Raw genomic sequence first — 11354 nt, forward strand, 5'->3', positions numbered from 1 at the left:
TCGCTCAGTTTTCAGTGTTTGGTTTATACCTCCGAGTTTGGAGGGCGAGTGTATTCGGTGCTCTACCACTCATTGTCCGGACAGATCCAGGATGTGCCCCTCCAATGGCCGGGGAGCCTCTAGGAATTCCCCATCAGGAGGTAGAGTAAGTCGCTAGGGAGAGGGTGGTCTCCTCAGTCCTCAGAAGGAAATGCAGAATGACGTAATTATGAAGATGATGCTCACACGTGCTCTCTTGTTGACATTTCTTTCAGTAAGGTGGTCCGACAAGTGATGAAGGATATGCTCGTGCACAACTATGACCGCTTCTCTAAAATCGGATCTTCATCGGCCTTTTCTGGCTACATGACCCGTACGTGAGCCTTCTATGTCACTTTGGTGTGTTGCAAACTGCCGTGTCACGGGTGCTGTGACGCTGTGTGTTCGTTTCGCTCTCCAGGTAGCCAGGACATTGCCTCCACCTACAGCCTGGACATCCTCTACTCGGGTTCAGGCATCCTGAGGAAGAGCAACATGAATGTGTTTGCTTACAGTAAGGACAGCAGGCTGCATGCCAGTCAGGTGAGGATGAAAGCAGCGCGCCGTGTTGATATTCTCTAACTCTTAGTTTGTATAGAAAGATTGGCTAAAGAGCTCCAAATGGGAAAAATGTATTTAACAAAAATGATCAAAGGGAGCAAAGAAAATCCCACAACTCCACAGTCTTCAGCTGCATTCACAAGGCAGGGAGACTGGAAAAAGACCAGAAAGTGGGAGAGCAGATTAGCAAAGTGAAAGGTCACAACCAGGAAATCAGACAACCGACTGGGATCTCCGCCACACCGCTGATCCACACTCAGACGCAGAAGTCGTAGCCCCAAACTCTCTTTCTAACACACGCTTGTGGACCATCCACACTGCTACATGGAAAGTACGCCACATGTGAGGTCCAGGGAGCCATAGTGGACTGGTCAATGTCTACATTCAGACCGTGGACAGAAAGGGTTAAGGAGGGTAATGGCACACTCAGTTATTTAGCACCTTGATGTGTGCAGTCAAGTCAAGGGAGGTTACACTTCAGCTAAATAATACACTAGGGAGGTCCCACCTGCATTGACATGTGCAAGTCAACATTAGAGACCCCCGGGCACAGCAGTGCACAGCAGTGCATTGAGCCCCTACCTACACAACCACTCTGCAAGTCACAGCATACATAGAGTAGCGTCAGACCCCGAATGCTGCCCAGCGTGCCCATGCGTTAAGAAAAAGACATAGCAGCATTGAGGAAAGTCCAGAGGAGAGCAACTCGGCCGACTGAGGAGCTTGGAGAGGAAGTGAGGGGAAGAGACAGGAGGAGGTGGGCCATTAAAGCAGATGGAGATTAAGAATGGTTTGACTGCAGGGTTCAAGAGAAGAGAAGAGAATTAGTGCAGTGGACCTCAGCCGTCTTCATCAAGAACGCACCTCTTCTTCTCATCTCATCTTAGGAAGCCACTTTTTCTAGTGAGGGTCACGGTGGGCCACAACTCATTAAGTCTAAGTTTTCACACAAACTTCAGGCAGTTTTTCTTCACACAGAAGACCAGAGACAAATGGGAGACGTGGCCAAGTAGTGTGATAGACAGTCGAACTTTAGGGACCTTCAAAATACAGCCCAGTGTCAATGTGGAAAAGTCAGGTGGGCTAGAAAGTAAGGGTTATGAAAAAGTCACGGTGGACTGCCAGCCTTAAATGGTGGTTCACACTTATGGGCAGCCACACAGGATGATGGGCATACAGATGAAAACGTGGCGAGGGTGTTCTTCTCCATTGTTTTCCAGCTTCTGTCTTTCTGATGTTAGTGGTTGTTTCTTTCTTATTAGTATCACATGTCCCAGGTACACAAGTTAGGTATGCATCATGCCAAGAAACTCTTTACTCTTTACCACCAAGTTGTCTTCCCTGCTTTCCAGGTCATGATAGAAGCTCAGGGTCTGGAATCCCTCATTGCAGCCACCCCAGATGAAGGCGAGGAGGACTTGGATTCCTATGCAGGAATGTCTGCGATCCTATTTGATGTGCAGCTGAGGCCCGTCACCTTCTTCAAAGGGTACAGCGACTTGATGGCCAAGATGTTCACAGCCACAGGAGAGCCAATGAATGTGGTCAAAGGTCTCATTCTCTTGGTGGACCATTCCCAGGTATGGACTGAAGGACACTACTGTGCTTTTATTACCTGTCGGTTGTCACAAGCATCTTCTCCTAAGAATGCACGTACCCTCGATGTGCTGTATTGGTTTGCGCCAACAAGAGCAGGCCAATCCGATGTGGGCAGTTGATGTGAGAAGAAGAGGAATCAATCAGTTACGTAGTTATCAGTTTTGCCTTTGGTAAAGCCGGTAAGGAGTTTTTAATAATAATTACAGAAGGCTCCCACTTTTCTGTGTAGGTGGGCTTTCCAGCCTGAAGCTCACTTGTTTTAAGAAACAGAGTAATACAATTTAATGGTAAACACTTGAATTATAGAAATATGATAATATGGATAATACGGATAGAGAAGATGAGATGCAAGACAGACAAATACGTAACAGAAAAGGCTGGCTGCTCTTAAATCATTTACAGGTTTTTTTGGGATTTTCAGTTTTAGCCTGATATTGTAGTCCCCTCACCCTGCTATAATGCACCACCTGAACCGTTATCTTTTGTTTTCAATTAAATGAAAAAGTTGTAAAAGTTATAAGCTTGTTACACAGTAAAAATCCAACCTGTGTAGCAGTGCTAACTAAAATGGACTACAACTCCCAGCAGCCCCAAGATTACTGTGCCATTGAGCGGCTTTGGCTGTTAGATTTAAAGGGGAGCCGTAAGGAGCCCATAGGATCGTGATTGTCATTTGTGTTGTCACCGCGGTCACCACTGCAGTTTGCCATTGGCATTACCAGTAATTACACTAACTGAGGATTACAGTTTTCATGGGATTCGTCTTCTTGTCCAGCGTCTCCTAGTTTGTGCGCTCTTGTCTGAAGTGAATATCGCCTTTGTCTTCTGAGTGTTTATTGTTGAGACAAAACTTTACAATACGTTTAGAAGGCTGCTCACTGAGGATTTCACTTCATTCATCATCATCATCATCGACTGCATTTGTGAAACTGGATTGTGTCTCGACTGGGTTGTGAGCGTTTACTGCTTAGTGCCTAGTGTTTGGTCAGTTGTCTCTTGTAGTTGGTTTTTAGTTACCATATATACTCTCATTTAAGTTCTCCCACTTATAAATCGGGGCTTGTTTTTACCGTATCGTTTCCGGTATTTTATAATGTCGGCCGTATAAGTTGAATGTGGAAAACTCATGCTATTGGTCAAAGAAATTACGATATGCTAACGCCCACCTGACAGTGTAGCCACGGAGCACATGGACCTTTTTTTTGTATTGCATGTATTGTGTCTACGTGACCACACAGTAATACCCAAACTATTTTAAAGGACGTTTACACTGATTTGTGTTTTTGTATCTCACACCCTCACACACCCCTATTGGAAGAAAATCCCTTATCTACGATGGAGCGTTCGATCAGAAGGAAATATGAAGCTGGTTTTGAAATTAAAAGTTGTTGTAGTGGTGAAAGAAATTGGTAACTGCGTTGCTGCAACAAAATTCAATGTGTCTGAGAAACTGATGAGTGAGATTGTAGGAGGCACGAAGACGGAAAAAAAAATGTAAGTGTTGTAGTTCTGAATGAGCGTATAAGTCAGGGTCTGATTTTATGGTTGATTTTTTTGGGTTTCAAGACCTGACTTATACGCGAGTATATACGGTAAATGATTATCGTTGTTGGGGTTACTTGGGTGGCTTTCTATGCATGCAATGTTTTGTTTGACTGTTTTTATTTTTGTTTGTTATTTATTCAATACATTCTCTTTTATTTCAATTGAACTGCTATTTACGTGTCCATGTGTGAACATGCATTCCTGGGGTAAAACTAGTTTGAAGACAGTGGGACTCTGAGCGCCTCACGGCCGCTACACACGTACAGTATAAGGGAGTCGTTAGCTGGCTGTTTAGAGTCTGCTGTGATCCTGACACACATAAAAATCACAGAAAGGGGATTCAGGCATCAAAACTAACAAAACAACAGGCCTTCCTTGTTTTCAGGTCTGGCTGCACAAATAGGCCTCATCCTTTGCAGCCTAACCCTTAACTTCAATAGCAGACTTCTGGCCAGCACGGGCCCAAGGCTTTATAGAATATCCAGGAAGGAGGAGATGGAGATTGTACTGTAAATGTCCGGTCCAATTTACCCAAAACCTCTTTTCATAAATAACAGATGCTTACGTTAGTGTGCTTTTGGATGCGCACTTTATAGTCTGGTGGCAGGGCAGTGGTGGCTCAAAGACTTTGGGAGATGACTGTCCATGAGATGCACGGGAAAATGTGACTTCACTCAGCACATTGTGTAGAAAATCTTAGTTTTGAATCATAAGTCTGGTGCCTTATGTTTTGTTTTATGGGGGGCAATGATGGTTTTGCTCCCTGAACACTTTTGGGTGTCTCGTAAGGATTTTGATCTGCTGATCACAAAAATCATCCTTCAATTTTCGTATCATGTAAGGCCTACTTTTGTGATTTCCTCTGTAAGTACACATTTACAGCTCAACAACTACAACAAGAACATCTGTGGAGATTTCAAAGTAATGGCACTGCAGCTCAGACTACGGGACGCTTGGGCCAAAGAGCCTTCACACATTTGAGAGAGCCGGCCATTGTGTAAAGAGAACAGTGTGGCACATAACCCACTGGTCAAAACCACAAAGACTTGTTTGCCTCCTCTCCATATAAACCTTCTGTGCAAGTGATGAAGAAGGAAGATGAAGAATTTCAGTATTTGAGACATGAACCGCTGATGCCACAATTAAGTGAAGAATAAATCAAAGATCTGCTAGAGGAGCTGTGGAGAACTGCATGGAAGGCGTTCAGCTGTCAATACCTCACCAGGCACTATGCACTAAACACTCACAAACACAATCCAGTCTCAAAGGTGGCATGGCTGGTGATGAATCAAGTATCCTTAGTGATCTCAGGGATGAAGAGTTTCTCTTTCTGGGACACTGAATGTCCAATGATGATCTGCAGTGCATGGAGCAGTAAATAAGCGTAGTGGACGTTTTTGAGACTTGGTGCTTTGGGCCTCAATGGTTCACGTCAGTAACATCCAGGAGCTGTTCAAGTGAGGCAGACTGCAGGCTGGTGAGTTCACATTAGGCCACTTCATGCCAACTGAATGCCATGTGAATGGCACACTAGTGCCGGAATAGTCCATCCCTTTATGGCCACAATCTGTCCTTATCAAAGTGGGTAATGCACCGCGTCAGCTCGATCTGAACATGACAGTGACTTCAGTTTACTGCCCGCACAGTCACCCGATTTCAATCTGATAGAGCGCCTTTGGCGCAATGGGGGAGTCACGGCTGAAGAATTCACAGAGCCAACGTAATGCTATTGAGTCAGCGCGGACCAAAATACGGAATGCGCAAGCCGAGGACCTCGCTGAATCCATGACAATGAAAACAAACAATTCAGGCAGTTCTGGAGGCAAAGGGGACGCTAGAGATAGGTGTACCTAATAAAGTGGACACTCGGCGTACATACACGTCTATCTGTCGGTGCGCATGAGGCAGGGAGCTCCAAAAAAACGTTCACTTTATCACCCCCAAAATCACGTTTAGCGCTGCAGGGTGCTGTCACGACTACACAGAGGCGGCAGTGGGATTTGGGCCAAACGTGAGGCATTTTACATTGGGCCTTGTTATTTTGGTTTTTTGGATCTCTGATGTAACTTATCTGATTGTTAGAAATGTGATACATTGTGTCCTTTTATTTTTACTCTGATCTATATTCCGCGTTTGCCCTCCCCCCGAATGCCGCTGGCCTGCCTTCACATTCCTCTTTCTCTCCTTGCAGCTGATCCAGTTACAGTGCGGGCACAAGGCCAGCGTGGACTTTCAGGGAGGCCTTGCCATTGACATTTCAGGAGGCATGGAGTTCAGCCTGTGGTACAGGGAGTCCAAGACGAGCGTGAACAATAGGTAAGGCCTGAGCAGGGCACCGGGGTGTACAGTGGGGGTCCTCATCGTCCTGCTTACACATGACAGGGCAATTCTGACTTGTGCTAAACAACATGATTAGCAACTGACAGGAAAAGAATCACCCCCTTAAAATATTCCCATTTTTTTGCTTTACAGCCTTAAATGAAAACACACCACACACTAATATTACTTCCCAGCTTCACTTACTCAATGCCACCTCTAAAGACATCACAGCTACAGTTCAGACCAAAGACATCAACATAACTGAGTCTGGGGGACAACTTGGGAACAAGTGTGACAGGACAAGGGTACGGAATTCATCATCAGAATGAAAAGCCCACTAGTTACAAATCCTTCATTACAAGATCCTGCTGAGGCCTTCATCAATTAGATAGAACTTCACCAAACGAGACATCTTAATCACGTTGAGAGAGTCTAAATTTTGAATGGAGGTCAGCTGCTCATCTCACTGCTCAGGCTACGCATAAAGAGAGTTTGGATTGAAATTTGATGTCACACAGAGGTGGCATCTTCAGATGCCATTCATTAGCAGATCTGAGGGGGGAACAAGCAGCATAAGACCTCACAAGTGCTGACCCACTGACCACTCTGTAGGCGAGCATTAAGCATCTGAACTTAATAGGTGCCACCATAAGGAGCCAATGACCCGAAGAGAGGAGTGACACATGTCCACCTCCGCTGGTTAACACCAGAGGCCCGGTGACACATGCTGGTATTCCTGCCAAAAACAGTTGCTGTAGTCCAGATGTGACAAGACCAACACCTGGACCAGGAGCTGTGCTGCATATATACCGTCATACACGGTCTGATCTTGCTGGTGCTGTAATGAGTGAATCTACAAGGTCAAGAGACCATTGCAACATGGACATTGAAGGACAGTAGGTGATCAATCACCAGCCTAAGGTTGCACACAGACTTGGAGAGTGTTAGTGATAGCAGAGCTGAACAGAGATGGGGTCCATCTTCATCAGCTTGAGCTGAAGACGGTGCCCTTTCATCCAGGTTGTGATACCAGTGGGACATCTAGAGATGCCAGCTGATGCTGTGTGATCCTATGGCAGGCACAGCTGTGTATCATAGGCATAGCATTGATAGGGGCTGGCTGATGGGGCCTAGTGAGGAAGAGTATAGAGAGGAGAGGAGAGGAGCAGCACCAATCCAACATCTCTCGTCACCTGGACACACGGTAAGATCTGCCCAACAGGTAGGATTCAGACCACCGGGCAACCCCAGTGATGCCAAGGGCAGAGAGGGTGGAAAGGAAGATCTGATGGTCGACCGCTTTGAAGGCAGAAGGGAGATGTAGTAGGATGAGACAAATGACATGTTGGTCGCTCTAACCAGCCATACCGTGTCTCCAAAGGAAAGTAGAGTCATCTCGGTGGAATGGCCCCCTTTGAAGCCTGACTGACTAGGATTATATTTGTTTTAAAGGGGAATGATGGTGGTGAGCGGCAACGCTAACGTGGACCTGGGCCTGTACAGAGCTGGAGTAGAAAGGAGCTTTGAGACAGAAGCTGCTCTGGACTTCATCACCACCGTGAAATTCTCGGAGTATCCATTCTTGGTGTGTATGCAGATGGAGAAGCAACAGTTTCCATTCAGGTATGGCGTCTTTGTGTTCTTCTGTAATCCCACTTCAGGTCCACGTGTTGTTATTTTAGACCAGGGGTCTCCAACACGTCGCTCACAAGCTACCGGTACCTCGCCAAAGGGTTAACGAGTCCTACATAAATTTGAAAACTTGAATAGTCAAATTAGGGGTGGGTGATCTTTCCAAAAAATCGATTCACAATCTGAATTGTAATCTCTCTTTTCAATGTGGCGTACACTTAAGACTCATCAAGACCTGCAGTAAGTAACACTTTATTTTAAATATCAGAGTTGAATTCAATTGTTCTCTCGTGTTCTCTCACACGTCCCGAAGCTGGCGAGTGATTGAGGAAGGCCCCCCCACCCTCGGCCCGCTGCGTGTTTCTCAGATCGTTCAGTGAACTCTGATACATAGCGAAATGAGAGAAGTCGCAAAATCAACCGGAAAGTTCAATTAAGTTCTAGAGAAAAAAAAACGATCGAAATCCGTGAAGTAATTCTCTCGTGAAAAGCGGACTTTGGATTTTATATTTTCTATATTAGTAAACCTTCAAAATAATGTGCAGTTCAAGTCTCAGCAGCATTCTCAGTATTTCTGGAGCTTAGTAGAGCCCAATAACTAGAAGAATCTTCACCAAGCAGCTCTGAAAATGTCTGCTTTGTTTGGGTCTCCATACCTCTGGGAGTCTGACGTGAATGTCATGAAATCAAAGTTCAGAACACAACTGACAGACGAACATTGAAATGACTCCATAAGAGTGAACCGAAGGGGGCTCCACTCCACCGTACACCTCAGTACCAGTCATCCGACTGACTAAAAAACACATCACAAGAGCAACTGGACCTGTGAATAAAGTGACACAGTGACATGTGACAAAATGACAAATGAAGAAGTCAGAATTCATGTTTTAATTCAACTGTAAGAGACAGACTAGAAAATGCACTTGTAGGTGAACTCGATATTTTTTGTGATGTTTTAATGCAAAATGTGAGTTGTGGACACCGACATTCTGTAAATGTGCAGGCACAACAAGCTTAGTCAGTTCGTTTGGGTTGAAATAAGCGACGAGAAACAACGTTAGAAAACACGAGGAGCTCTCGGCCATTTTTATTTTGTAAAAGTAACTCTCAGGGCAAAAAAGGTTGGAGACCCCGGATTTAGACCATTCAGCAGTCGAGGTATACTGCTGCCTCCTACTGACTAGGGGGTCACACTGCAAAGCGTACCTTTGCCCCCTCTGCTCACACACTGTGTGGTCCTTGCTGGACTGTTGAGTCAAGATATCTGCTTCGAGAACACATTTCAAAACAAAGGGAAAAGAGCGTAAAATGCAGCTGAGCTCTGAAAATACTGCACGGCCCGCTTAATAACAGTTCTGATCAAATATGAAGTCACGATTTTTCAATCCAAATAAAATGGATCCAAACCAAGAGTCACTGTCTGGGGTGACTCGTTTCACCGTTGAGGGCCTAGTGCTGGAGGGCAGGGAGCGTGAACTGCTTTGGTGAGGCACTATATAGACCAGCGTTTCTCCACCTTTACGTATTTGAGACCCGAGTTTTCATAACAGTTCTAATCGCGCCCCCCTTAACGTTTTTTTGAAAGGAGCCCACTAATACCAATTTGTTCTTTTTGAAGTAATGATATATCACAGATGCATAGTTTATTATACCTACTTAACTTTTATCGACACTTATCTAACTCTATACTGTATTTATTTTTCTAGTATCAGAATGTACTTGACGTTCATTTGTTTTGGTTTCAATAGATGGATTTTTCATATTTTTGATTCTTGTTTTCTTTATTTCACATCTTTGTGCCCCCCTAAGGGCCCACCCCACCCCACAGTTTGAGAACCACTGATATAAACCAAAATCCATCAGATTCTACTCTCATTGGCTGCTTCTTCCTCTCCTTTTTTTTTTCCGACTATGGACAGGCAATTCTTAACCAAATACGAACAACTGGCATCTGGAAAGAAGTTTGTGTCTCGTAAAAAGAGGGCAGACCTGGTTCCAGGCTCAGAATTCCCACTTCATCAAGAAAACTCAAACATGTGCAACAAGGTTTTTGAAGAATCGAGCTGGTAGGGCACCTCATGCCAAAAAGGGCACTGGTGGTGGCGGCGGCGGAGGCGGCGGCGGGATGCAGCATCAACCCAAGGGCAGCCTCTTCGTTAGTGACCAGACGATGACACCGTGCCACACGGTGCACAAAAAGTGTTTACATATTTACAGCTATTTAAAACTTTTATATAATTGAAGACAATGTGTTGATATTAGAAAATGTATGTTGTTGTCTAGAGAGTTTTATTTAAATTCAGTGTCACAAATGCAGCCAGAGCATCAGAAGAATAAAATGGACCTTGTGAGTCCACGTTTGCCAACACTCAGTAATCTTAGAGAGTGAAGTCAAATAATAATGCGAGTGCCAGCCCGGTGACACAACTCTGTTGGGGTATCGGCATGGAGACACAGAGCGACGGCGAGGACAGGAAGTGGGCGGCCACATTTGAAAGGGGTGTGGCTTAATGACCAATCCGGAGAGGCAAATCACAAGAGAAGGAAGCACAGACTGCAGTGGAGCCGAAGTCACTCCAGCCGGCACGTTACGTTTACTTCTCCAGTTGTTTTATTCTTTGATTGATTTTGCGGTGCTGCCTTGTTTAGATGATTTTTCATATTTATCAGACATTTCCCTCTACACGTTTCCACACAGGTAGCTGCTTTAGATTTTTCGGCCACTGACTTTTCCTCTCTGGACGGACTATTTATGATCATTTGGTTCCTTATGAAAAGGAGTTTCTTATATTTGTGTCAGTCAGACCCAAGAACAAGTGCTGCATGTCCTGTTTGTACTTAGTGTGGTCAGAGACGGCCAACGTGCTTTCAACATTTCACATCTCTCAGGAAGCTCATTCGTATCTAAAAACGAAAGACTAAATTTGAAAATATTTCATATCTCCTGCCCTTGCATGTACCTTCACCGCCTCTCCTTGGTATTGTCGTGTGTCTGAATGTCTCTTGACCTGACCGGTGCTGCTCTTTCACCTCTTTCCTGAGGCACAGCGGTGGCTCTTTGGCTAAAAGGATCTGCGTTGCCAGTTTGAACCCCAGCAGCGCCAGACAGAATGCCACTCTGCTGGGTCCTCGAGCAAAGGCCGCTAACCTGCGATCGCTCCAAGGGTGTGACCTTGGGTTTGGATCCCAAGCTTCTCTTTACCCCTCTGTGTGTCTCCAGACAGTAAGTTGGGATGTGCCAAAAAAAATGACAAATTCCTAATTCAAGAAATTTTATACGACAAATAAAGTGAATTATCATTCTTATCAGTAATGGAGTTTACTGCCCCACTTCCGCTGACTTCTGTGTTGTCATTTAGGCTGACCTGCAGTTCCATGTCTTTGTTCACTGTGTGTCTCCTCTCTCTGTCACTTCATATGCTGTACGTCATAGAATAAAATGTCTAAAAGCTGTGACAAGTGTAGCGTTGCACCTACAGAATGAATGCGGATGGTTGAATGGCTGGCCTTTTTATGTGTCAGTATTGCACAATTAACACCTTTTAAACTGCTCGTGTGTACATAAAATTCAGGTTTAACACAACGTCATTATTTCCAGGCATGACGTATACACAAATTCAGCCTGGCATAGCCTGGTACCGCTCATGCTGTGACAGAGTCTGGCTGCCCACACAGGTTTA

The 11354-nt window shown here is 45.0% G+C and overlaps 1 protein-coding gene across 1 annotated transcript in view; it reads left to right on the forward strand.

The window, feature by feature from the left end:
* The window catches only part of LOC120533105 (microsomal triglyceride transfer protein), a 34902-nt gene extending 23762 nt beyond the window's left edge, over positions 1–11140 (forward strand). The window contains exons 13-18 of the mRNA XM_039759804.1: positions 255–352; positions 440–561; positions 1932–2159; positions 5915–6039; positions 7495–7665; positions 9594–11140. Coding sequence (XP_039615738.1) covers positions 255–352; positions 440–561; positions 1932–2159; positions 5915–6039; positions 7495–7665; positions 9594–9744 — 895 coding nt within the window. The 3' untranslated portion in view covers positions 9745–11140. The remainder of the gene's footprint in view (positions 1–254; positions 353–439; positions 562–1931; positions 2160–5914; positions 6040–7494; positions 7666–9593) is intronic.
* Positions 11141–11354: the final 214 nt, after the last annotated feature.

Source organism: Polypterus senegalus, chromosome 7 (genome assembly GCF_016835505.1).
Source record: "Polypterus senegalus isolate Bchr_013 chromosome 7, ASM1683550v1, whole genome shotgun sequence".
Lineage (NCBI taxonomy): Eukaryota > Metazoa > Chordata > Cladistia > Polypteriformes > Polypteridae > Polypterus > Polypterus senegalus.